Here is a 27,146-nt window from a genome sequence, read left to right as displayed (position 1 = left end):
TTCAATTTGTATGTACAGTAAAAGTGCTGCTGAGAGTCAGCAGCAACCAGACAGAACATAAATTTAATTCTCTCTCAACAATTAGCAGCTTAAGATCTATCAACTACAGTGTTAACGTTCACGCGTTCACAAGTGTCATTTCTTTACTTTTCAATTCGTGCATGTGAGTTTTTACTCTTACACACTTCGATAAAGCACACGTACAGTCTAGTAGTCAGTCCCTACTGAGGGTGTCACCTAGCATACACAACACACAGACAGCAATGTTAATGCTGGAGAGCCACATCAAAATCGCAGGTTTCATGGAGGGTGATGGTATGGGAACCCGTGATTTTGCCTGTGCAAAATTTGAGTTTGTTGTTGCATCATTTGGTTTTGTTTTGGATGCTTTCCAAAGCTGCAAGGCAAGCTCCTTACTGGTACTTGTTTGGAATCCAGCATTTCCTCCAACTGTCCCTCAAGTCAGAAACAAAACCAAATGCAGTGAAGACCACAGGAAAATATTCTCATTGGGATACAGCTAGCAAGGAAGGCTTGATCCCAGGTTCCTCTTGGCATCAGGTTCTGATCCTAACTGTGACGGGGAGGAGGACCCCAGCAGGTGACATATAAAACTGAATACACTTTTGCATATATTTAAGGAGCCAGTGGGGCAGAAAGCCTTCCTTGCCAGGACACATTGAGAACACCAAGGAATTGAAATTGGAGCAGGCAGCCCTTCGAATACCAAGAACAATGTAAAACAAAGCCACTCTACGACCTGAACAGAGTCACCCAGGCCCACAGAGCCAGCCTCACTCACCCAGGCTAGGACCAGCATGAACAAGTAATAAAGGAATGCTTCACTTGAAAGGGAATGTACATAATCTTTTTTTTTCTTCAAAGAGAATTAAATTGAGGGCAAGTTTCTTTCTGAACAATTGTTAAACCACAAGAGCAAGGTTATAGAAGGGTTTGGAACAGACAGAATTCAAAGCAGCTCAAAGGCAGCAGGAAACTGGAGCATGTTATGATGAGCACTAGATGAAGGAAAGTGCTGGGCCTGGTGAGTGACAGGGACAAGAGAACAAGAAAGCCATGCAGGGCCTGGCTGGGGCTGCAGGCCCTTCTCCAGACAGTTCCAGAGAGAAAGGTGGGACGTTAGTGTGGGTCTGTTTGGCTGGAGCTCCAGGGGCTTTCCAGAGGTGAAAACCTTTCTTGGATAGAACTGTCTCAAGGCAAAGGGGAGTCACTTCAGCTGATCTATCACAGTGATAGCCAGTGGCTACAAAACTTAGTCACCTCTGTGCAGCAGGAGACTCTTTCCTTCTTAGCAACACCAGTGGCCCACACTACAGCACTTTCCCAACGGCCCCGTGAGGTTCTCTCTGTACTGAAGGACTGACCAAAAGCAGCAACTGCCTGTCTGACAAGGTCGTGTGTCCTTTGGCACTCCTGCTGAAAGTCACTGCAATATTTTTAGGCAAAGTTAACGTTTTAAGTATATAGGCTTGGGGACAATTTGTTTTGGCATGAACATGAACTGGTTCTAATGTTATTTTTTCTTAAAGAAAAATCACCCCTTATGGTCCCTGATCTGGATGATAACTGTGAGGTGGAGGGCAACGATTTGGGGATGGGGTGGAGACTGGGGTACCTGAGTTAAAATATCCAAGTGGTTATGGAGACAGCATGCTGACCCGGAGAAGGCCTGGCCGCCAAAGCCAGTGGAGGCTAGCGCTGTCAAGTCAGCCACCCTTTCCAACTGACAGGGCAATGCCAGGCTAGTTCCTACAGAAGGCCCTGGTGTGGGGGACCAGGGCACTGCTCCTGACCCCTAAGCCCCACCTGGCTGCACAGAACAAGGCCACCAGGGAACTGCACTTGTGACCCAATACAATAAGTCGTAAGAAAGCATTAACCAAGCTCTCGAGGGAAGTTTTAAAAAAGTTCCACCAGGATGGTGGGATGGGCTGGGGGCACTAGTTCATCTCTCTACACTCTCTACACAAAGTCCACCAGGCAGTTAGGGAAGTCCTTCCAGATTGACAGGAAGCTACTGATACTTTGTACCCAACACAGGTAGGGTCCTTCCAACCTGACATTTCCTGTTCTGCTAGTTAGGAGAATCAGAGCGGTGGATTCTCTTAGGCAGCAGATAAAGCTTTGTTAGGTTAGGGTGTTGGGGCCAAATGCAGACTGAAGATTCCACATCACTTTGGTTTCAGTAATTAGGGAATGCTAAACAATAAATTAAAGAAACACAAGAAATTATTTATGACTCTGATAGTCTCAATGTTTCCTAAAGACAAACCCAGTCCAATGTCACTGGGTGGACATTTTTCTTGGGGCAAAAATACCAGTCCTGCCATGCTGTATGTGGAGAAACTGTCCCTTCTTCCCTGCAAACCCCTTGGCTCTCCAACCAAGCCAAGCCCATGAAGGGGTGGTAGAGGGGTGGAGGACACAGAAAGCAGCAGCAGCCAGGGCAGAGAATTTAAGCTGCATCTCAAAACAAAGGCAGCAGAGGGCAGCGTTTCCAGTATCTCACTCAAAGGGTCCAGGAGGGAGCAGCAGGTTTAAATATCCACACATCCTCATTTAAAAACATCACTTCTTTATTTCAAAGGAAAAATAAAAGATCCTCCCAACCCTTTCCAAAAAAAAAAACCCAATAATAATAACAACAATAATAAAAAATCCTATTAGAAACCATAAGGAAGCACTGAGAGTTTGAGTATTACATTCTTCAAGTATGCTGTTCGGATTTTTTATTTTTAAGTTGGTAACTATACACACATACAAAATAAAAAACACCAAAAAACCAAAACCTTAAAAGTGCGGCCGAGGGGATTTGCTCAAAATTAAGGATGTAGAGGGCTACTTCACATACTGCCGTGGACTGCGCAGAGAACCTTCTATGTCCTGGCAGAGCTGAGGAGCCAGGCTCAGACGGTCACATTCCAGCGATAGCATGAACGGCCATGTTGGGTGAGAAAGCCGCGAAACCCACGTGTTGGAATGTGGCAGGACTTCACAGTAGAGTTAATCTGGGGCCAGGAGAGGTGGAGAGCCCAGACAGGGCTGCTCAGGTGTCAAGGGAGTGCCCTGGTCAGGTCTTTCACCCTCTGAGTGGGTTTGAGTGCAGTCCTTCAAGCCCCAGGGTAGAATGCCCTTCAGTGTGCTCCAGATTATTGGGTCATGTTAAAGGACTGTTTAAGATTTGCATCCCAAGGAAAATCATGCTACATAAAAATGACCCAAGATTTTCGCCCAAAAAACTTCTTGGATAAAATCTAAAAAATACTATTGCAATTGCGTCTCTTGAAGAAAAAAAAAAACATTATTCTAAATGTAAACAGATTCACTCAACTCTCTTGTTGTTGTGGAAAGCGTCAGAGTGGGTGTGCTGTCTAACTTACTGCACACACTGCCAGAGGTGGGAGCTGCTTTCTGCACCATCATCTGGGGGGCGAGAAGAACCTGTCCACATAGCTGAAGAGCGCGTCCCAGTGCTTCCAGAGAAAGGCAACAAAAACCACAAGGAATAAAGTGCTGAACGTCCTGTTGCGAGTCTTCATGAGGGGAACCACGCAGTTGGCTACTGTTGACACGAAGACCAGAAGGACGGCCATGACAGCCAGGAGGATGTTGATGAGTTTGCCCAGAAGGTTCCGGGCAGTGGCATTCTCCAGCCCTTCCAGCTGCACCACCTGCTGCTGCTGCTGCTGCAGCTCCATCTTGGAGATGCGAGTCTGGCAGGCCTCCAGGGCCTCCTGCGGGCCAAACGGGGGATGACGGTTAGGCTTCTGCTCTCTGAGTACCCCAAGGTGCCTCTTGAGCCATGTCAAGGATCTGAACTAGGCAGAGCCTTGAGCATGGAAGGTCGGATGCACAGATCGCTACTCAAGTGACTTACTCCCCCTGCACTCCGTGGATGGCTCATGGGAACCACTGGCCACACTGATGTATTTGGCCTAGAAATCATGTATCAAATACGTGATTTTTTTTCTTTCATAAACTTTCAATCCAACTTGCACAAGTTATTTACATTATTAATCTAAGGTGTAAATACATATATACATCTTTAGAGACATATATCTTTAAAGACAAATTTTAATTTGAGAACACATTTTTCAACTAGGATAGTCTCCCTTGATGCTTTCCTCAACACTATCTAACTGTGGGTGTGGTGAGGGATACTTCATGTCCAAACACAGACCTACCTCGTTCTCTCTAACTGCTAGACAGCATTTGATAGGATGGGCATGTCGCACATTGTCCAGTCGGCTCCTGCTTGGGGGTTTCTGGATTGTCTTCTACTTTTCCACTCTGACAGTGATGCAGTGAGCACTCTGTGCACCTGCTACCTGGTGTTTCCTAAGTTGAGCCAGGCCCTGATCAGCTTTAACAAGGCTAAACTCCCTTTGTAGGCTGATCTCTGTAAAGAGGATATTGTGCTCACACTCTATACACAACATTAAAAGTGGCTGTTCTGCTCAAGGCCAAGACTTTTACTGTGGGTTGACAAGAATTCCACTGCATCATTAATAGAACCTATTTCCCTAGTCAGGCCCAGGCATCTTCCAAGGTCTGGCACTCATGCAGTTTTACTGGCTTTGGTTTCAATGGATACTGTCTCCTGGGATGTGAGGTAAGACCAGGCAGTGTTAGACTGAAGATGGCTCTACTGGGTGGATCATGGGTGCTTGCACAGCCTATAATCTTGGTGAGAAAAAACAAAACTAGAACACAAACATAGTTCCAGGGCCCAGAGAAGATGACAGCAGGGCAAGTCATCAAGACTAGATTCCTTTAGGTGGCTGTCATCCAAGTTTCCTGGGCCTCTTCCCTTCTCTGAGACCAAGGCCTGTTCCCTTAGAAATGGTTCGCCACAGAAATAAGGAACTACTGTTCTACTGCTCTGTGGAACAGGATTGACAGGCTATTCACCTTACACATCACTGCATCAGTGTCACTCCTAAGTGACTCGGATCTGGGAACTGGGACCAAAGTCCTTCTTTGCCATAGAAGCAGGGGAGGCAGGCAAGCCTGCCTCAGGACTGGCCAGAGCAACTTCTGGAGCAGGAAGCAACAGATGGACCACCCCAAAAACGGCACAGAATTTTGAGAACATACCTCCATGGCTTGAAGAACAAGTGCACTAGAGTGGTATAAGCTTTTCTTTCTGTGCCAGTCCTGGGGCTTGAACTCAAGGCCTGGGCGCTGTCCCTGCGCTTTTGTGCTTAAGGCTAGTGCTCCACCACTTGAGCCACAGAGTTACACTTTGGACTTTTTGCTGGTTAATTAGCAGTAAGTCTTACAGACTTTGCTGCCTGAGATGGGTTCAAATCTCAACCCTCAGATCTCAGCCTCCTGAGTAGCTGGGATTATAGGCGGGGCCACTGGTACCCAACATACTAACTTTTCTTGATATTCTAACCTCTCATTTCTCCCCACTCCCATCCTCTTTTCCTTTCCCTTTTTTTCCTTCTAGCCCTTTTACCTTCTTACCCTGTAGTATTTTGTTTTTACAACTTAGCCTTCCTGCTAACCTGGATGTCCCGGGCCCGTTCATAGGACTGATATGCAATTTTCTCTTCCATGCTGGCCAATTCCTGCTTTAAGTTCAAGATTTCATTCTGGTGGAGTTCTGTAAGGTCATTTAGTTGTTCTTCTAATCGTTCACATCTAAGAAAGAGAGAAAGTTTTATGCATTCTGTATCTTTCTTGGTGAAATGTACACCAATCCCCCCAAATCCATTCTGCAAAGAAGAAAATACAAGCATAAAGAATTGAGTAGCTTGGGTAATTGGGTAATAAGCCATGCTAGTGGGTACTGCTCTTAAGTCTCTGGAAAGGGCAGCTTGTTATAGGCCAAATCAGCAACACAGCTTTTCTATAATCTTCTCAATACACAGCATCTGCAGCAGTTTCAGCAGCTTTGGTTAGTTTCAAGTATATCATTATGATAGTGAGGCAAGTTCTTATTCTGATCTGAGCAATATATGGGAGAAGTAAAAACTAGAATACAGGAAGGGATTACATTGTCCTAAAAAATGCACTCATCACCTGACTTATGAAACACCTGACTTATGGTAACACCTCTGTACAATACCTTAATACTAACAATAAAATTATATTTAAAAACACTAGCATACAATTAAGCAAACCTCATCGGAAGACAAACAGCATATAGCTGAAAATTGACTACTAGAGTAGTAGTCCCTGGTAGCCTAATCCAGTACTGGACAGCTTCTGCCTGCGTGTTTGCAAGTCAGAGCCCTAGAATACCAGAGCTAGCAGTGCCGTACGACATTCGTCAATGAGCATTTCCTAAGAGCTAGTTGTGCACAGAGCATGCTCAAAGTGGTGAGATACCGCTGTCAGTGAGACAGAGCACCCACCCTCAGGAATCACATTCAATGGGGGAGATATGAGGCAAAAAAACTTACAGGATTTCTGGCAGAAAGAAGTAAAACAAAATCAGTGGGGCTATATGAAAGGGTGGCTAGAGGCTGGGAGCTAGAATGGCTGGGAAAGGCTTCTTTTCCTGTCCAACTCTGTTTAGCAATGAAAGCTGAAAGCCAAACGACATAAACAGAAGCCGGAAGACGAAGGAGACTGAAGTGTTGTAGAAGGAAAAGTAAGTACAGAGTTCAAGAGGGGAACTAGCTCAGCCTGCCTGTGTGGCAGAAGTGGGCCAGAGTGGATGCAACGCAGCAAAGGACACAAAGACAAGGCTGATTGGGAGATAACAGTCCACTTGTACTTCCAACACTTAGGACCAAAGGTTTACTTGTCAGAAAGATGAAACTTAGGATGAGATTGGAGGAAAAAAGGACATGGGAAAAAGGCTGGAGTTACCCCCAGGCGTTACAGCATAATTAGAATAGTTCCACAGTGTGTAGGAGTCACATGAGTCACATGACAAATACAGTGTTTTAGGAAAAGGAATGTCTGGTAGCGACAAAGAGGGCAGATGAAGCAGGCTGCTTTTTTAGTTCTTGAAACCAACTGAAGAAATGAGGCAGGAAAAAGGTTGAAGACTACACGTTAAACCTGTTAGAAATGGGGAAGAAGGAAAAGAAGTAGCAATGTATCTCCATCTTCTGGTGACTTGAACGTAATTGTCCCTGTCAGTCGGAGGACAACCACGAGGAGGGCACACATGAGCCTCACGTGAGCCTCGGGAGATTTCTTATTAAGAATACAACAGTAAAGCCAGGAGCAGGGTGTGGTGACACATACAGGAAGACTAGGAGGTCCTGGGTTACACCCAGTTACAAAACAAAGCTGGGTGCTGATGGCTAGGATCATGTCTGTAATCCTAGCTACGCAAGAGGCTGAGAATTGGAGGATCTCAGTTCAAAGTCACATTTCATTTCCAAAATACCAGTAAAAGCCAACCCGGAAGGAAAGCAAAGCCCTCACTCCCTCCCGCCCCTCTCTGCTGACATCATGCTCCATCATGTTCCCGCTTGGGTTGGCTTTGGGCAACATGGCTGGAATGTATCTGCCACAGAACTATGATATACCAAACCTGGCTAAGAAAGTTGAGAGATGAAAAAGGACTTAGAAACCAAGAAGAAACCTCCTAGTTCCTGAGACCCTCCCCAGCACTGAGTTCTGGATACAGCAATACACCCAGTTGCTGTGGAAGGCTCTTGACCTCCTGACCCAGAGCTACTGTGCTTGTTTGGCCTCAGTCATTACTTCTTTGCTAGATGCTAGGTGTTGCCTCAGAGCAGAATCAGGTCCACAAGTTCAGATCTCTCTTCTGCTTTCAACAGCCTTGCTTTACCCCATCTTCCTTCATCTACTTGGGGAGTTTGAAGATGGGAATTACTGGTACTAGCTTAGCAAGTAAGAACTTTAATTCATAGTTTCTCTCATTCTTAGGAACTTCTACTGTTACTTGTCAAAAGAAAAACTGATGAGTTTTGTATAGCTGATCGTATATAAGTAATGCTGATTTCAAAGTTTAGCAATCATAATGCTTGTTAAATATTTGTTACTAAATTTTGTTGTTTCAAAGTAATTAAAATTAATATGTAGAAATTAGTTTCTGGTGAATTATCCACTTATTTTATACTGTTCAGTATAATTTTTTTTTTTTTTTTGGTTGGTCGTGGGGCTTGAACTCTGGGCCTGGGCGCTGTCCCTCAGCTCTTGGCAAGAGCTATACCAATTGAGCCAGAGTGTTACTTCCGGTTTCCTGGTGGTTTATTGGAGAGAAGAATCTCATAGCCTTTCCTGTCCGAGCTGGCTTTGAGCCACAATTCTCAGATCTCAGCCTCCTGAGTAGCTAGGATTACGGGTGTGAGCCACCAGCACCCGGCTTCAGTATAATTATATATATTACATTTATAACTTATTTATACTGTTGTCAGTATAATCAGTGTTATTCACCTAAGCCAACTTGGAGTTGTGGCTCAAGTGCTAGAGTGCCAAGTGTGAACAGGAAAACTAAGCAAGCACAAGGCCTATAGTTCAACCCTCTCCCACCAGCAAAACAAGCAAATGGCTGAATACTTCAGTTTTTAATGTGTGAAGCTCTGGGTTTGATCTCCAACATCACTTACTTACACATACACACCAAAGGAAAGCATAATGAGGCATACTTACAGGGGGTGGGAGGGAAGTGGGAGGCAAGAAGGAAGAAGGGAGGGAGGAAAGGAGCAAGGGAGGGAGGGAGGGAAGGAAGGGAGGAAGGAGGGAGGAAGGAAGGGAAGAAGGAGGGGAGGGAGGGAGGGAGGAAGGTAGGAAGGGAGGGAGGGAAGGGAGAGAAGGGAGGGAAGGGAGAAAAGGGAGGGAGGAAGGGAAGGGAGGGAAAGGAAGAGAATGGGGGCCAGGACAAACTCAAACATTTAAAACTAGCCCCTTTTCTTTCCTCATGTTTATGTGCTTTTTTTTGCTTTGTTTATGGTGCTGGGGACTGAACCCAGTGCCTTAAACATGTTAGGCAAATGCTCTACTTCTGAGCTACATCCACAATTGTCCTGTTTTGTTTTTCAAACCATATCTGCAGTATACAAATTTAAAATTTATTTCCCCCCTTTCTGGTGGGCTGGTAGCTCATGCCTATAATCCTAGCTACTCAGGAGCTGAGATCTGAGAAAACTGGTTTGGAGTCAGACAAATCTGAGAGATCCTTATTTCCAAATAACCAGCAAAAAGCTGGAAGGAGAGGTATGGCTCAAGTGAACAAAAAAGCCAAGCACAGGACTCTGAGTTCAAGCCCCAACTATCAGCAAAAACCAACCAACCATTTTTTTGACAAGTTCTCATTACTAGTAGCCTAGGCTGGCCCTGGCCTCTCAATCTGCTGCCTCAGTCTCCTGAGGACTGGGACTGCAGTTATATGCTACCATGCCTGGCTGACCAGACAGACTTTTTAAGGACACCAGCAGAATATGCAAACATTTAAGAAATACAAAAATTTCTCTGTTGAGGGTAATTTTTATGCTGTAGCATCAACATTCTCCTTTTAATTGAATAATAATCAGCAGTTATAACCTACATTCCATTCTTCTCTACAACAATTTACAAACACAGAAGTCATAGTTGACTCCTTCATACCATGCTGCTAAATCTTACTTGGTTCTCCTTTACCCGTAACTTTCTCTGACTCTCCCCCCGTCCTGCTTCCCGCTGCTGGAACTGTCAATTATTATCAAGGCAACAGAGCAGCGACATTGATATTGCCTTTGATTAGGAACCAGGCTGATATTCTTGGACCAGGGAATATGCTCAGAAACAGATGCCATTTTTGGAATACATTTCTACCCAATTTTAAGTTTGCCAAATGTCCTCTAAGATTATGTTAATATACCGGGCCCTGTGTATGGTGGTGAGGATGGAAGCCAGGGCCTCACATGTAGTAGTCAGGTGCTTACCCTTGAGCCACCTGAGCTGCCTATACTTAGCCATATGTCTTGTAGTGTTATGAGTTGAGGCCTTTCTGGGGTCTAGCTCAGTGGTAGAGACTGTGCTCAGAGTGGTCCTGGGTTCCATCCCCAGTGCCAAAAACAAAACCATTAAGAGAATGAAGTGTGGGTCCCTTGTAAACTAAGAGAAAGGTTGTCTGGGAACAAATGCTCCTAAGCAAAGGGAGGGCATCTGCCAGAATAGACACCCTCTGGCATTGTGTTCTACAGGTGACCACCCCATCCTTTGGGACCACATGTCAAAGATCTAATTTGATATAAAATGTGGCTCACATATATTACTAGAACAAATTTTTCAAAGATTAAAAAAAGTAAAACTTAGTTTCAAAGGTACTTCCCAAAGGCACCCAGCAGGGGAACCCAGGTTTTGATTTGAACCCAGGTTTGACTTTAAAAATTGAAATTCTTAAACTTTGCACTGTGATGCCATCTTGAAACTAGTCAAGAACCCCAGAGCAACTAACTCCCTTTAAAACCGAGGAATCTGAGTCAGTTTAACAGTGGTCTATGTCACACAACCACTAAAAGGGATGGGAACACTCCACTAGCATGATGGTTAGAGCTAGAGGAAGAGAAGGGCACAATGAAAAGATTGGGGATCTGTGCTGAGAGATAATACCAAGTGTCAGCAAAGATGAGGACATGGTTGGATCTTTCCTTACGTTCTGCTGGTGAGAAATGAAATGGTAAGACTGCTGGGGAAAATGGTTTGGTAGTTCCTCACAAAGTTATGCACTGTTACCTGACAGCCTCCCAATTCCACTCCAGGTGCATGCACACTGAAGAGAAACAGAAACTCAGTTCCACATGAAGACTACTACAGAATGTTCCCAGCAACATTATTCACATTGGCCAAAAATTGAATGAACTGAAATGTGTGTGAGTTCACTGTACAACAAATCATCTTGGCCATTCACAAGTAAAGTTTCTACCACACTTTGTATCCTAAATTTATATCACTCACTACTTGGGACAAGTGTCTATTTACTTTATTTGTCTCCCCTTCAGCTGATGGATACTTAGGGAATATTGGGATAGGAAACACAAATGAAATGCAATTTTATTTTTCTACATGTATGAAACTCCAGAGCCTTTGGCAAACTACAAATAGGCTGCCTTAGGCATGGAGGCTCTTCGGACTCATTTTTTTCACCTGATATGAAAATGTATGTTGGTCCAGCAAGCATGGTTCCCAGGGCAGAGGCCTGGGGTATGCTCTGATAGCCGCCTGGGATCTCTGACTTAGCCCTGACATTCCCTGTCTCGACCCTGTGTCCAAGCCCAGGGTGGAAAAAAACAGTACGGAAGGCATCATGTGGCAAGAAAGCTGAAGCCATGTCTATAAGTGAACTCAAGATGGACTTGACAGATGTCAATATAGTCAAGACTTTATCAAGGATTAGATCTTTGGAGGCAATTAAGGAACTACTTTCCTGCTGTCCAATTCTGGTGTCAGAGGTCATGGAGATGAGCAAGTGTCTCCAAAGAATCAGGATACTTGCAAAACTCCTCAGCTCTTATTTCTAACACTCCTCAAGCCTATTTTAAGTCAATGCTTATAATTATTCTTATTATTGCTGGTACCAGTGCTGAATTCAGTGCCTTGCATATGCTTATTCAACCGTCTGGTTCATAACTGGTACCTCTACCACTTGAGCCATGCCTCCAGCCAGGCTTTTTGCTGGCTAATTGGAGAGGGAGTGCATGGACTTTTCTTTCCTGACTAGCTTTGACCTTGATCCTCCATCCCAGCCTCATGAGTAACTAGGATTACAGGTACAAGATACTGACACCCTGATGCCAATGTTCATTGAAAGAGTCAAAGGCCATTTTCACATTAGATTTGGTTCATCCTGGCCTAGGCGCTGTCACTGAGCTCTTCTGCTCAGGGCTAGCACACTACCACTTTGAGCCACAGCACCACTTCTGGTTTTCTGGTGGTTAATTGGAGATAAGAGTCTCATGGATTTTCCTGCCCAGGCTGGCTTTGAACTGTGATCCTCAGATCTCAGCCTCAGATCTCAGCTAGGATTATAGGTGTGAGCCATCAATGCTCTGCTAGGAATTTTTTTTTTTTTGGTCATGGGGCTTGAACTCTGGGCCTGGGCACTGTCCTCAGCTCTTCAGCTCAAGGCAAGTGCTCTACCACTTGAGCCACAGCTGGGCCTGGGCACTGTCCTCAGCTCTTCAGCTCAAGGCAAGTGCTCTATCACTTGAGCCACAGCGCCACTTCCACTGCTAGGAATGTTTGTCTTATGTAGTTTGTACCAGTAGATAAAGCTGCTCTGTCCAGGTTTTAGATTCAAATCCTAGCTCTGCAAACTCACTGGTGGTGTGGGTGACCTGCTGTTGGGGTCACTGTGAACATTAGATGAGACAAGACAGACACCACATGCTTGGCCTTGAAGAGGAGCTCTATGAGAGCTATCGCAAGCACGCATTTGGTTTCCCTGCTCTCGTGTGGTCTTCCTAGTTCTCCCTGCAACGAGACCTCCTGAAGTAGATCCAAGAGACTGCTTGTTGACTGTTAGGTGATTTCAAGGCTTTACTGTTCATGGTTCCCACTTTTGATTTTTTTCTCTATACTTTTACCTCTACATTTATCTCCATGTTCCAAATTTTACCTATTCTGAATATTCACTTTTTCTAGTTTATGTATGGCTTTTCTCCTGTGACATCACACTAATGAATGTACTGGATACTCTCTCTCTCTCTCTGCCGGAGTCAAACCTAGGTGCTGCCAGTCTCTTTCCTCCTCATCATTCCAACCAGGATGGCCTGCATCCGTTTTCTACCATTTCTCTAGCTCAAATCTGCCACATACTTCAGTTCCATTCACTGGTCCATTCCTAGCTTACCTTTGTATCAATAAAACTACCTCACTGATGAGGTAGGAGGCATGTTTTGTGTATGTGTCTCAACCCAATTTTATCTGATCTTTGAAATTCTCCAGAAACAGCAAATCCTCTCCATGCCTTTGTAGAAAATAAAAACTCCACCAGAGATGTTGACTAGTATACTTGGGATTACATGGGAGAACACAAAATCTCTTCAAGCTTGAGGGGTTCACTAAATGAGAGGACAGGACTAATCTTCCTAGAGACTCAGCACCTTATTAGCAAGTAGTTAAACGCTGAAGTAGCATTTGGGGTAAGCAGAATGAGCTCCACTTCCCAGCAGATGAAAGAGACAAACAGGGAATAGGCAAAGCTGCACAACTCAAGGGTAAAGCAAGACCCAATAAAGTATAGCTGACACAGCCCGTTAACAACTATGAACTAACTAGCATTTGTTTCCCTCTTCAAATCATAAGAATTACCTGGAAAATGAGGACTTTCTGAAAGAACAGAAAAGTTACACTGTTACTGTGTAGCTAAAATTCTATGGACCGAATACAAACAATCGTGTGTGGGTTACATAGTCTGTACCTCTGATCTACAGGAAACACCAGGGAGGAGACAGAGCTGTGACATTTGAGGCTTTGTGCAATCTTACACAACGCGTTTTGGCAAAACGTCCTTCATGTCTTGGAATGCAGGTCTTCTGGGTTGGCCTCAGTACCTTCAAAGAATTTCACTAGCCTATCATTACAAAAGCATTTTCCCTAATTTGTTCACTCAGACTCGAAGTCTTTTCACTACCACACCACCTGTCACCTGATCACACTTGGTACTGACACTTTCAGCGCCACCAGCCTCAGGGATGTGACTACATGTGACCTTCTGCTCTGACACACAGTGCCCAGGAAAAATGAGGTGCTGCTTTTTTGGAAGGAGTGAATGTGGGGGCAGAATTTAGGGTTCAATCTAATCACCATAAGCATCAAAACATCAAAACACTGACACCAGCTATAACAACCCTTTCATGTGTAGCGTCTGCCTCTGAGGAACGCAGATTTATGGAGATATAACCTACAAACACCCTCTCCTTCCTTCTCCTCAGGAGGCACGTCAATTTCCTAAACAAGAAAGAGGAGGCCCAGAAATGCTACCATGTCTTCTTGCTTTTAGTTGTATTTTTTCGTCTGTACAATTAATCACATGAAAAATTTGAACAAAGGGAAGAAAACAATGTTGTGGTTCCTACTGATACTTCATACTTTTACTACTACCATTGTGATCTTTTGCCTGCTTTACTTCCCGTCTCAATTCCAAAATGGAGTAACGAGGTACCCTAGGGAATTCATAGACAGAACACTTCCATCTTCACAGATGTAAGTTTTTAAAAATCAAGAACTCCTTTTTTCCCTATTCTAGGTTCTGCATGAGGTTTTTATTTTGGCTCATTGGCTGCTACCTTTGCCTGTCACATACTCTCTTTTCTCTGCCTGGTCCTTTCTCATAATTTTTTTTTGTTTTTTTGTTTTTAATGTGTGTGTGTGGTGGGGTTAGTGCTTGAACTCAGGGCCCAGATGCTATTGTCTCAGCTTTGAAAGCTCCAACGCCTGGGGTTCTACACCGTGGGCACCAGCAGCTGTCTTTTGAAACCCTGTGGAATGTTTGAGTCTTGGGTAGAGTACAAGGCATCTCAATCCTGCCACCACAGATCTAGCGAGGCGGTCATGGGGCTTGAACTCTGGGCCTGGATGCTGTCTCTCAGCTCTTCAGGTCAAGGCTAGCACTCTACCACTTGAGCCACAGCATCATTTCTGGTTTTCGGGTGGTTTCTTGGAGATGAGTCTCATGGTCGGGCTGAAGGAAGGTGGTTCAGTGGTAGAGTGCTTGCCTTGATGCAGGAGGCCCTGGGTTGGATTCCTCAGCATCACATAAGCAGAAAAAGTCGGAAGGGGTGTTGTGGCTCAGGTGGTAGAGCGCTAGCCTTGAGCTGAAGAGTTGAGGTACAGCGTCCAGGCCTAGAGTTCAGGCCCCCCGACAAAAAAAAAAAAAAAAAAACAAAAAAGAGTCTCATGGTCTTTCCTGTCTGGGTTGGCTTTGAACCACGATCCTCAGATCTCAGCCTCCTTAATAGCTAGGATTACAGGTGTGAGCTACCAGCACCTAGCTCCTTTAAGGGCTTTTAACTCCTTCACAGGACGCTAGCTAGTTTTCTAGATAGGCAGGAAGGAATACAATTATATAATTTTACTTTATAAAAGTACTTTATATAATTTTGGTGGACTTAAACTTTCATGCAACGCCATGAAATAACAAAGTTGTCATGAGGTAATAACCACTTTTTGAGAATTTTTACTCAAAGGTCTTCTTTCTTTATAACCCAAAGGGACACAAGGCATTTAAACATGGCTTGAGTTTAACTGTTAGCAGAGAGAGCGTTAACATTTTAAGCTTTTTCAAGACTTTTTATTAGCATATGGTAATTGCACAAGGTGGGGTTCACTGTGATGTTTCCACACGTACAATATACCCCGCATCAAACTCTTCCCTCCATCTTTCTCCCTCATCTTCCCTTCTTAAAGCAATTTAAGTTTCATCATTGTTTTCATACACATAAGCTAGTTCAACCCTATTTGCCCTCAGCCACCTAGTTACCTTTCTGTCTTGACTGTCTTTCATGGGGGAGGGCAGTACTGGAATTTGAACCCAGGGCCTTGTCATTATAGCAAGGCAGGTAATCTTCCACTTGAACCAAACCCCTAACTATGGCTATTTCTTGTAAAAAAGCAGGGTATGTTATATTTGGATAGTTCATCTCTCACCGGAAATAAAACTTGATGTATCTAACAAAATATTAAACACATCCAGATGTTGTTGTAGGTGAGCAATTAATAAATGACCAATGATCTGTCACTGGATTGGTCAATGTAATATTCATCTTCCTCTATCATCAAAGGTAAGCCAAGGGTCCTTCTGGGTTAAATTCCTGATGGATGACAAACTGGGTGAGCACAGAGCTGGGAACTCTTCAGTCTAAAGCATCACTTTTTGGGTGTGACTCAAAAGTTGGAGTCATCTGAGAGAGCCTCTGGTGCTTCCTTAATTAGGCAACAGGTCACTAGAGCAAGATGCCTGATGAACCCTGCAGGGCCGGTACTGAGCAAGACAGGAAGAGCTGGGTCCCAAGACTGACATCAGTAGAAGCAAACACAGTACTATTTCCCAAGTGCATACTGGAGACCTGAGGTCGTTTGCTAGTGTGTGACCAGAGTACAGACAAACAGCTGAGGTAGAGGATAGGACATGGGGTGACAGCATGAGATTTCTGGCTGCACTGGAGAAAGCAGATGTTTTTCTGTTTGCTTTCTGTTACCTCATTTTGTTGGGAATCTTAAAAAGAGGCAACAAGCAACTTAGTTGAGAAGGGAAGAAGCACAGTATTAATCCCTTCAGAACTTTAAGGGTAATGAGTACGGTAGTAAATGCTTATAATTCCAGCTCTTGGCAGGCTGAGGCAGGAGGATCATGAGTTTGAAGCCAATATGGGCTACACAGCAAAACCCAGGGCAACTTGAGTTTCTTAGCAAGACCCTGTCTCAAAAACCTGGAAAAAACAAAAACAAAACGCCGGCCCTGGTGGCTCATGCCTGTAATTCTAGTTACTTAGGAAGCTGAGATCTGAGGATCACAGTTCAAAGCCAGCCTGCGCAGGAAAGTTCCATGAGACTCCAATAAACCACAAGAAAACCGGAAGTGGTGCTGTGGCTCAAGTGGTAGACTGCTAGCATTGAGCTGAAGAGCTGAGGGGCAGTGCCCAGGCCCAGAGTTCAAGCCCCACAACCAACAAATAAAATAAAATAAAATAACTATTTCTGAGTTTATCCCTGACTTACGTCCCATGACAGTAAAATTATGTTTTAAGCAACTATTTGCTTAGTTAGGACTCTAATACCCTGGTGCTTAACTGGGTCAGCTTAGTTACTAACTGTTCTGTGCATGTGATGACTGCTCATGGTGACTGCCTCCTTTATTTTTGTTCTTGTGACTCAGTGAGATTTAAAGTAACTCTGGACTTAATACAAACATTCTCTGAAATTGATTTCTAAAGGACAACAATCCCCTTAAAATAGAAGCTTTCAAAATGGCCTTACTGCTCATGGACACCAAGGTCTTGCCTGCACTACATACCATGGTTTTATTCAGCAGTAACCACAGAGTCTCTAAGGAAGAACCATAAAAGAAACCAGTAAAATTATTGATTTAAGGTTTTCTCAGCTCCTATTCTCAATGCAACTGCCACAGCTGAACTTCCTTCAGCAGTGTACTAGGCATTATACTCACTTTGGGAATGGGACTTAGTCTTTGGCAACACATTAAATATATGAGATATGGAATATGTGAGATGGTTTTATTATGCAGCCTAGCAAAAGCCACCTTATATTTCTGGGGTTCAGTGTACTCAACTTGAACTGAGTTTAGACTAGACATACACGGGTCCTTCTACTTCTGCTGAACCCGGCTGCCATTTACAAACTAACATTTTAATGGGCAAGAATAATCTGACATCAGCAGATCCAATCATTAAAAAATGTCTACACCTTGTTTCCTATCCTTCCAAATACATCATTTCACTCAGACTGATCACTTAGCTCAATGACTGATCACTTAGCTCTAAGCAAAAGGGTGAAGTGGAGCCTAGATCCATACTCTGCTCCAGAGCTTCCAGAGTATGTGGGAGCAGGTGTTGAATACTGACAGTCATAGCACAATTAAGTGGTAAAACCAGAGACTAAGCCACAGGTGACAAGAGTGCTTCTGATCATTCTAGAGTGAAGCAGATGTCTTGGGCAATCATCTTGCCTAGCACTACTTACTAGGGTAGAGAGCAAAGGAAGCATATTAAGAAAGTGGTGTTGGGGGTGGGAAGGTGGCTCAGTGGTAGAGCGCTTGCCTTGCATGCATGAGGCCCCCTGGGTTCGAATCCTCAGCACCACATAAGCAGAAAAAAAAAAAAAGCGGGAAGTGGCGCTGTGGCTCAAGTTGTAGAGCGCTAGCCTTGAGGTGAAGAGCTGAGGGACAGCAGCCAGGCCCAGAGTTCAGGCCCCACGACTGGATTCCCCCACAAAAAACAACAGGAAAAAAAAAAAAAAAAAAAGAAAGATAGTGGTGTTATTGAGAAAGGACTTTGAAAGAGGAAATAATGATCATGTGAAGGTTTAAGTGCACAAACTGCCCATACTGTTGCACTAGCTTGCACATTCAAAGTTTTGTAAAATAGGCTAAAGACAAGGATTCAACTTTTAGTACATACACTCTCTCTCTCTCTCTGATCTAGGAAAGGCCCAATACCACTGTCAATGCAATTACTGATTCTTAGAACTAGACTAATCTTTCAACCACATAGGATTCAGGTTTCAACTTGGAAATCAATTTGTTCTGGTGTAAAAAGCACAACTTGAAGTCTAATCCCAGTCTAATAAAACTGGGATTGAATCCTTGCTTTAATACTTCTACTAAGTAATCTCAGGCAAACTTAAAAATCTCCAATTTCCTTGTCTATAAAACGTTATAAAATAAGCTTCTTGAAGGGTTACTGTGAAGCTTGGCAAAATGCATGTAAAGTGTATAGCATGTACACACCACAGCAATTTAGTAGATTCTATTAATGATAACATCATGTAACTAGCAACACTGTATGGTCTCCTTCCTAACGCAGATACTAGAAAAATAAACTAAAGCACAGATTTTTTTTTTTGGGGGGTGGGCAGTCGTGGGGCCTTAACTCTGGGCCTGGCCTCAGCTCTTCAGCTCAAGGCTAGTGTTCTATCACTTGAGCCACAGCACCACTTCCAGCCTTTTCTGCTTATGTGGTCCTAAGGAATTAAACCCAGGGCCTCGTGTCTGCAAGACAAGCACTCTACCACTGAGCCACCTTCCCAGCCCCCAGAAAATTTTTGTAAAAGAAAGAAAATCAAAGCAAAACACCTAGAGCAGTTCTTGGTCATTCAAGAGTCCACTAGTAGGCTGGGAATGTGGCTTAGTGGTAGAGTCCTTACTTAGCATGCGTGAGGCCCTGGGTTTCATTCCTCAGTACCACATAAACAGAAAAAGCTGGGAGTGGTGCTGTGGCTTAAATAGTAGAGTGTTAGCCTTCAGCAAAAGAAGCTCAGGGACAGTGCCCAGGCCCCGAGTTCAAGCCCAGGACTGACCAAAAAAAAAAAAAGAAAAAGAGTCCACTAGCCTTACTTCCTATATAAAAAGCAAAGTTTGATACAGTAGAAATAGCTACAATGCCCAAGATCTGAATTGTGCTATGGCACAGAGCAAAAAAAGACTGCTGCAGGCAGCTCACTAACAGTGTAGAGGAAATACAGAAAGGAGAAAAAACAAACTTACAGCAGACAAATGGGCTAAAATAGTCTAAGTCCATTTTCTGTAGGGGCAGATACATAAATACATGGTCTTACTAGCTTGAGTTTCATTATATGCTAGAACACTAACTAAGCTATTCCCATTAAGATGGGTTCAGCATATTTTGTTAAAAGGCAGATTACAAATTCTCAACAAAAAAAGCTTAAAATATGAAGTTTTAGCTCTTAGAATAGCTTCAGTTGTGGGGAAAAAACCCTCACTTATGTGAAACTGCTCAAAAATGGCTAATGTTAGACAAATATATTTACTGTGCAAAGACATATAATGGAAAAGCACATCTCTTTACTCCTTATAGGAGATTATTGGTACAGAAATAACTGAGTAAGGGACTGTGGGCATGGGCTCAAATGGGAAAGCACTTGCTTTGCAAGCTTGAGGCCAAGTCCGGCGGGGGTGAGGAGAGTGGGTGGGAGTGGGAGGCAAGAATCAAGTGAAATAACTGTGATTGTTTCACTCTATTTCCTAGAGGGGAAAAAAGGCTTCCTTTCAAGACTGGATTTTAAGGAGACACCATTCTAAGAGTGAAGTGGGATTACAAATATATCAGATTATATATTATTGCCCCCCCCCCGATTTTCTTCTCTTCTCTTCTTACAAAACTCAAGTTTCCTTTAGTTTCTTTTCATTTCATAGAACCAGTCCTTATACTGCAGAAAACCTGTAGTGCAATGGAAAAAAAAGCACTATTCAACACCTCTCAGAGGCTTGGCCAGATTCCTCTAAGGTGATAATAAGGAACTAAAGTTCTGTGTTCTCTCAGACTAATACTAAGTGGATTAAAAGGTAGGCTTGGGAGATGTGGTTTTCCCTCTCTGATTTTCTTATATTGACCTACATCTTATTTGAAGACGACATGTTAATTTTAAGCTCTAGAGGAATTGAAAAACTGGAATGTTTTGTTTTCCATTTAAAATAAACATCAGTTGGGCAGCAGTGGCTCATGCCTGTAATCTTAGTTACTCAGGAGGCTGAGATCTGAGGTTCAAAGACAGCCTGGGCAAAAAAGTCCATGAGACTTTTATCTCCAACTAACCACCAGAAAACTGAAGTGGTGTTGTGGCTCAAAGTGGTGGAGCACTAGCCTTAAGCAAAAAAGCTCAGGGACAGGGCCCAGTTCAAGCCCCATGGCTAACAACAACAAAAAAATTAAAGCAGATATTGTTGTTTTTAAATAGTTTTAAAACAACCGAGTAAGCAACACTCAGGTCTTCTTGGTGGTGGGGTGTGATTAGCAGCAGCTTCTCTCTGACATCAATGGACAACCACTGTGAGGTCAAGCATTGAGCTACATACTTTACATTAAAGATTTTACTTAAGTGTCACAATAATCTCATGTGTGCTTGGTTTTCAAGGTTAATGAGGGAAAGGGAATTGGAGCCTGGGATTTAGATAAAAAGATCTACTTGATTAAAAAAAATATTGTTTGAGATGGAATCTCACTGTGTGTAGCCCAGGCTATGTAGTTCAAAGTTGACTTTGAACTCCTATTTTATTTTAGCCTCCCAAATGCTGGATAACAGGTATGTACCACCATGCCCACCACTTGACTATTTAGGATATTTAACTTCTTTGTTTTGGACACTGATTTATCATGTTAAAGAATACACAAGCAGGATGCTGGTGGCTCACACCTATAGTCCTAACTACTCAAAAGGATGAAGTCTTAGAATCATGGTTCAAAGTCAGTCAGGCAGGAAAGTCCCTGAGATTATCTCTAGTTAATCACCAACAAACCAGTAATAAGAGCTGTGGCTCAAGTGGTAGAGCACTAGCCTTGAGCAAAACAGCTCAGGCACAGCTCCTAGGTCCTGAGTTCAAGCCCCAGTAGAAACATGTGCACGTGTGTGCACACACACACAGAACACTGAAATAAAAATAGTAACTTTTTTTTTTGGTCTGGTCGTGGGGCCTGAACTCTGGGCCTGGGCGCTGTCCCTCAGCTCTTCAGCTCAAGGCTAGCGCTCTACCACTTGAGCCACAGCGCCACTTCGGGCTTTTTTCTTTTTGCTTATGTGGTGCTGAGGAATCGAACCCAGGGCCTCATGCATGCAAGGCAAGCGCTCTACCACTGAGCCACCTTCCCAGCCCCCAAAATAGTAACATTTTTTAGAAATTAATTTTTCTGTTCCACATTCACTTCTCTTTTCTTATTCCTTGAAGTCTTGAAGGACAGAAGAATAAAGAAAAGCAGTAATTACTGACTAGCATTATCACATTTGAAAGGGACTTGTGCTATTCCTAGCCTCATAGCTAACTGGTAAGCATGAACAGTTTATTTCAGGTTCTGAGACTATCTCATAAAAACCTCAAAAGACTGTTCAACCCTCGATATTACAGTAGAAGATTCTCCCTAGTTCGTAACTGGGACAGGACCAGAATCCTGGTCCTTTAAGGCTTAACTGCTGGGCAGATATAGGGCTCCTGCAAGCTGGTCTTTATTCTGCAAAATGAGGTAGCTAGTCTCTGGCTGAATGAAGTATTTCATGGAAGATAGTCTCTCTGCATGTGAAGAAAAATAGGGGGAAGGATTGGGGATGTGGCTCAAGTTGTATAGCACTAAGAATGAGGTTCTGAGTTTCATCACCAGTACTGCCTAAAAGCGGGATGGGGGAGGGTAAGAGGAAGAACACATATCTGAAGCACAGCTGAACAGTCTAATACTAAGTAGTGCATATGAAACACTAAGGCTGGGGGTGTACATTAGCCATACGGTGTGTGGTTACATGCCTTGGATTCAACACTCAACATGAGGAATAAACCAATAATAAATTAAAATAGACCAATTTCTCCTTGGATTCTGTCTCAAGAGTGTTGAGTCCTTTGAGAGTTGCTATAGAACTATCTCATGCCTGGCACCGGTGGCTCATGCCTGTAATCCTAGCTACTCAGGAGCCTGAGATCTGGGGATTGCGGTTCAAAGCCAGCCTGGGCAGGAAAGACCATGAGACTCCTATCTCCAATAAAGCACTAGAAAACCAGAAGTGGTGCTGTAGCTCAAGTGGTAGAGCGCTTGTCTTCAGCTGAAGAGCTGAGGGACAGCGCCCAGGCCCAGAGTTCAAGCCCCATGACCAACAAAAAAAAACAAAAACAAAAACAAAACTATTTCATACTTAAGTCTCCTCCCATTCAAACATGTGTCAATTCATAGTAAAGATAACAGATACACATCTGAATTTATTTCCGATCCAATCTTTGTACCAACTGTGCAGGTAAGTCTGTTTAAAGGCCAATATACAGGGTTCATTACACTTTGATTATCTAAAGAGTTTTGAGAATTAAGGTAATTAGAATTCAGTGTAGTTTGGGTACAGGTTTCACTTATTTTGTGCCACTGTAGTTTAAACACATAAATGGAATACTTTAGAAAGTCTTGAAATGGAATCAAGGACTGGAGAGGTTAAAGTTTCATCCCCTGTCTAAAATGTTTCACCGGAGTATGACCTCTATTTTGCTGTTTGATAAACAATAAAATGTAGATGCTATATGTCATACTTAAAGTACATTGACACCTAGAAAAAGATAAAGATCTTTTGAAGTGACTTCTCTATACTCCATAATCAGGATTTTAATTTCATATAACTTACCTATATCGCTCCTCCTGTAAGGTCTGCATTATTAAGGAATAGTCCCTCTGATAATGTTCTTTGAGGGTCTCAAAGGATTCCTCCAGTCTGGCCTGGGTCTCCCTGATCTCTTGGATCTCATGTAGAAGTGCATCAAATCCTGAGCTCTGCATGTCTAGGGTGTTTGTTTTGGAGCTGGATGCTCCTACACCGATGCCCCCAGTGGTGCTGTTGGCTCCCACAGAACCTGAAGTAGCACTAGAACAATCTTCCTCACTACCATATTTTGGGCTTGACTGAAAGTTCGAAATCACTCCCAAAGCCTTCCCCGCATCATCTACTTGCCCCTCTTCCAAAGAGTCCTTTAGGTTAGGGATGTTGTCTGCACTGCCAAATTTGTTCCGAATTAACGAGGCGATCTCTCTGGGTTTAGAGACCACAGCTCCTGCTGCTGAATGGGTGGCCTGGGAAAAGCTGGAGAATCCACCTTTGACACTGTCCACCACACCTTCACTGAAGCCCGTCACCTTGGCTCCCACATCTTTCAGACCCTGGTGCATGTCCCTGAAGACATCCTTTGGCTGCCGGGGGATCCCATTCTGCTCTACCTCTCGAAGCTTCCGATGGTAGTGCTCAAGCTTCTTTTGTAGCTGGAGAATGGTTTGGGCAGATTTCTGGTTCTTCTTCTCAAAGACCTGTTTAATGCGGGCAGCCTGCTGCTTGTCTGCACTGTTGGCAAGCTTCAAATACTCAGCAACATTGTCGTCCCGGGCTGTCTGTGCAATCTTGATCTGTTCTGTAAGCTTTAGAATTTTCTGCTGCAGGTGAGCAATGGCAGCCTTTGTGCGTTGAGGGTCTGGTATTCCATCCGCAGACTCTGTGTGGATGCTGCCATCAGTGCTAGAGGCCACTGCACTGGAAGTCTGAGCGAGGCTGCTTACTTCCAACCGTTCGATCTAAAATAAAAGCAAGAGGAAGATGTTAGTAGAAGTCAAAGAAGATCACCTTTCCAGAATTAATATGCACTGAAAATCTACCTTCTCCTAATTCTCAGCATAGATGGCTGACCTGTATTCCTCCAGTCCTTTATTAGCCCTCGCTTTCTCCTAGATACAAAATAGATACAGTATATGAGATGAAAGATCAGTACAAACTGTAATACTGCAATCCTAGCTACTCAGGAGGCTGAGCCCTGGAAGATAAATAGTTCCAAACCAGCCAGGACAGAAATGTCTAAGAGACTCCATCTCTAATAAACCAGCAAAGTGCTGGACTAGAGATGTGGTTCAAGTAGTAGAGTGCTAGCAATGTGTAAGGGTGTGAAGGCCTAAGTTCAAGCCGTAGTACTAGAAGAAAAAGTTGTAAACTGGGGCCATTCTTCTTTTGCTAGAGGATTTCCCATGTATTTCTCTAAATAACAAATCTTCCTAAGTGGGTTTAAAACATGTAATACTTTATATTCTACATGTATACTTTTATTCAGAAGCAAATCTGACAAGGTATGTTTGTTTTCCAATTTAATTTTGTTGTTCAGATATCACTAGGCTGTGGTCTCAGTATTGCCCCCTGCCGCCCCCCCCCAAAAAAAACAGTATGTAGGATTGAGATGAGCAGTTTTGTGTCATTTTCTCCTCATGTTCAATTCACCTACAGGTCAATATAATGGAGTTTTAGATAGCCAAGTTACAAAGTATTACAATGAGAGCTCTTGAAAATTAACACACACTGAAGTCCCAACCTTCTAGGTTTGTACTAAGTTCCTACTTGTTGATTTTCTTTCTGAATGAAATTTTTTGTTTCACAATTGTAGTATATAATCAGATCCTGATTATTTAGATTTAGTTAAACTAAAAGTCCACTGGAGTATAAGAACAGCAAATATGGTAGACACCTCTACATCTAAGTCTGCTCCAAGCCTACAATACTCTAGTTTTCTCTCTTAGGTTTTATTATATTGGTATAAATCTAATTTATATGTTCTTCTTGTAATAACCCAGCTTTTTTGATAACCCCCAATTTGAACCCTGAATCTCTGGCCTCCAGAACGCGGTCTGCCTGGTCCTGACCACAGCTGAAGAATATCCCTACACCAATCATCTTTGAGTTTCTGTAAACTGCCATCTATGTGTGGTTCTGACTTACATAAACTCTGCCCTATTGGAGGTTAGGGCTGCTCTCAGTTCTCTTGGGACAAGGCAGTCACAGCCAAACCCCCCGCCCCCCAAAAAAACCTCCTTGTCACTTTTGCCCATGCCTTGTGGATTTTCTCAACACTGAGGTCATTACATCCTAACTTAAGAAGTGTGGATATGAAATGAAGTTTATTAATCTGGGTGGACCCAAATCCACCCAGTAAAATCACAACAAACGTGCTATATACAAATGTTTACAAATGATCATATTTTAGATGCAATTTTATTTCTTTATAAAATAACTAAAGAGGGCTGGGAAAGTGGCTCAGTGGTAGAGTGCTTGCCTCTGGGTTCGATTCCTCAGCACCACATACGGAGAAAAAGCCAGAAGTGACACTGTGGCTCTAGTGGTAGAGCGTTAGCCTTGAGCTGAAGAGGTGAGGGACAGCACCCAGGCCCAGAGTTCAGGCCCCACAACCGGGCAAAACAAAACAAAACAAAAAACCTAAAGAAACCAGGAAGCAAGTGCAAATTAAGCAGTGCAGAAAAAGGACTGGAGGCATGACTCAGAAGGCTGCCTGCCTAGCCAGTACAAACTCTGAGATCCAGCCCCAGTAATGTGCCCTCTTGCAAACATGGAAGGTACAATAGAGAAATGGGGTGGAAACAGCAAGGGAAGGATGAGGAAAGGAGAAATGAGAAAGAGTGGGGAAGGAGAGCAGAGGAGAAGGAAATGGACAGAGGAGGATATAATGACCCACAGTACCACTATGCAGGAGAGGTGAACACCTGTGTTTTGTGTCAATGAATAAAATCCTGAAGGAGAGGTCCATGCTCTAGGCACGGACATGTAGGACTAGGTGGGTATACACTATTGCCCAGGTTAGGAATCCATCAACACAGATACTCTTTTTTGTTGTTGTTCTTGTTGTGAGACTAGGACTTGAACTTGGTCCTCCAGCTTTGCTCTCTGGCTGGCATGCCAACTGAGTTGTGCCTCCACCTCCATGGATTCTCTTCTTAAACAGTCTTTATAAGCCAGGCACTCAGCCACACTGAGGAGGCTGAGACCTGGAGGACTACTGTTAAAAGCCAGCCTAGGCAGAGAAGGCTGACAGTCCCTCAATTAGCCAGAAAAATGCCAGACTAGAGGTGTTCCTCAAGTAATAGAATGTCAGCTATGCACAAATAACAAAAATGAAAAAACCTGAACGAAAGCACAAGGCCTGGAGTTTAAGCCCTAGTACTGGCTCACACACACAAAATCGAAACTAGCCTTTGCAAGCATATTATACTGGACATAAATAAGACGCAAAACTTAGATTCCTAAGTTACTCTAGACAAACAAGTATAGAATGCAAAACTTAAAATATTTCAGGAGGTGGAAGGAAGCAGGAGGGTCTGATCAGCCCCTAGGTAAAGAACCTACCTCAAAAACAGAACATACAATAAAAAGGGCTGGGGGTGTGACTCAAGTGGTGGAGCAGGGAACATGCTCCAGGCTCTGGATTCAATCCCTAGTACTGTGATATGTAATATAAACATAATACACGCATATACACACACAGACACACAACCTCACATACACACACACATTTAGTTAAGTAAAAACAGTTCTAAGGTAGTACTATGGGATGTTATGGTATTGGGAATTCAGCTCAGTGCCAAGTATGCTAACACTGAGTTACATTCCTAGTTCAGGATTTTCTCACCCGTCTGTGTCTGTCTGTCTTTCTGTCTCTCTGGGTCTCACTATTAAACCCACACTGGCTTGACAGGGTCTCACTGTGTAACCTGTAGCCTAGGCTGGCTTCAAACTTCCAAGCCTCCTGCCCTCTCCTGGGATTACCTCAGGACTTTCTTAAGGACATATTAAAAAAGGTACAAATCTACAAAACAAGAAAACTCATACCAAGATACCAAGGCTCTACCATTTCACCTTTATTGTACTGCTGACTTACCTTATTCCTTTGGTTCACTCTATCTATCCCTTATTTATACATTAAATGTAAATAAACAGAACCCAGTTCTCTTTAGTACAACAGTGAAACATACACTACTTAGGTTTAGACATACACTACTTAGGTTCAAGTCACACATGGCTCCACCCATCCCACCAACTATGAGATGCAGATGACACACATGCAGAGTTTGTGAGACTGCTGTGGTTGGTCTTGTAGCTCAACACCAGACCAGCTAACCTCTCAATCCTCACAACAAGCCTACAAAATCAACATTGTGAGCTGTAACTTACAA

At 43.4% G+C, this 27,146-nt stretch overlaps 1 protein-coding gene across 1 annotated transcript in view; it reads right to left on the bottom strand.

Annotated features, from left to right (window-relative positions):
• Positions 1-27,146, bottom strand: part of Tmcc1 (transmembrane and coiled-coil domain family 1) — a 104,372-nt gene continuing 77,226 nt past the window's right edge. Inside the window, exons 2-4 of the mRNA XM_013010562.1 lie at positions 22,780-23,714; positions 5,535-5,670; positions 1-3,755 (exon numbers count right to left, since the gene is read on the bottom strand). Of these exons, the coding sequence (XP_012866016.1) occupies positions 3,441-3,755; positions 5,535-5,670; positions 22,780-23,714 (1,386 nt within the window). The 3' untranslated portion in view covers positions 1-3,440. The remainder of the gene's footprint in view (positions 3,756-5,534; positions 5,671-22,779; positions 23,715-27,146) is intronic.

Source organism: Dipodomys ordii, unplaced genomic scaffold (genome assembly GCF_000151885.1).
Source record: "Dipodomys ordii isolate 6190 unplaced genomic scaffold, Dord_2.0 Scaffold12, whole genome shotgun sequence".
In the NCBI taxonomy this organism is placed as follows: Eukaryota; Metazoa; Chordata; class Mammalia; order Rodentia; family Heteromyidae; genus Dipodomys; species Dipodomys ordii.
Note: the sequence above shows the minus strand (reverse complement) of the source record. Positions and strands in the feature narration are given on the sequence as shown.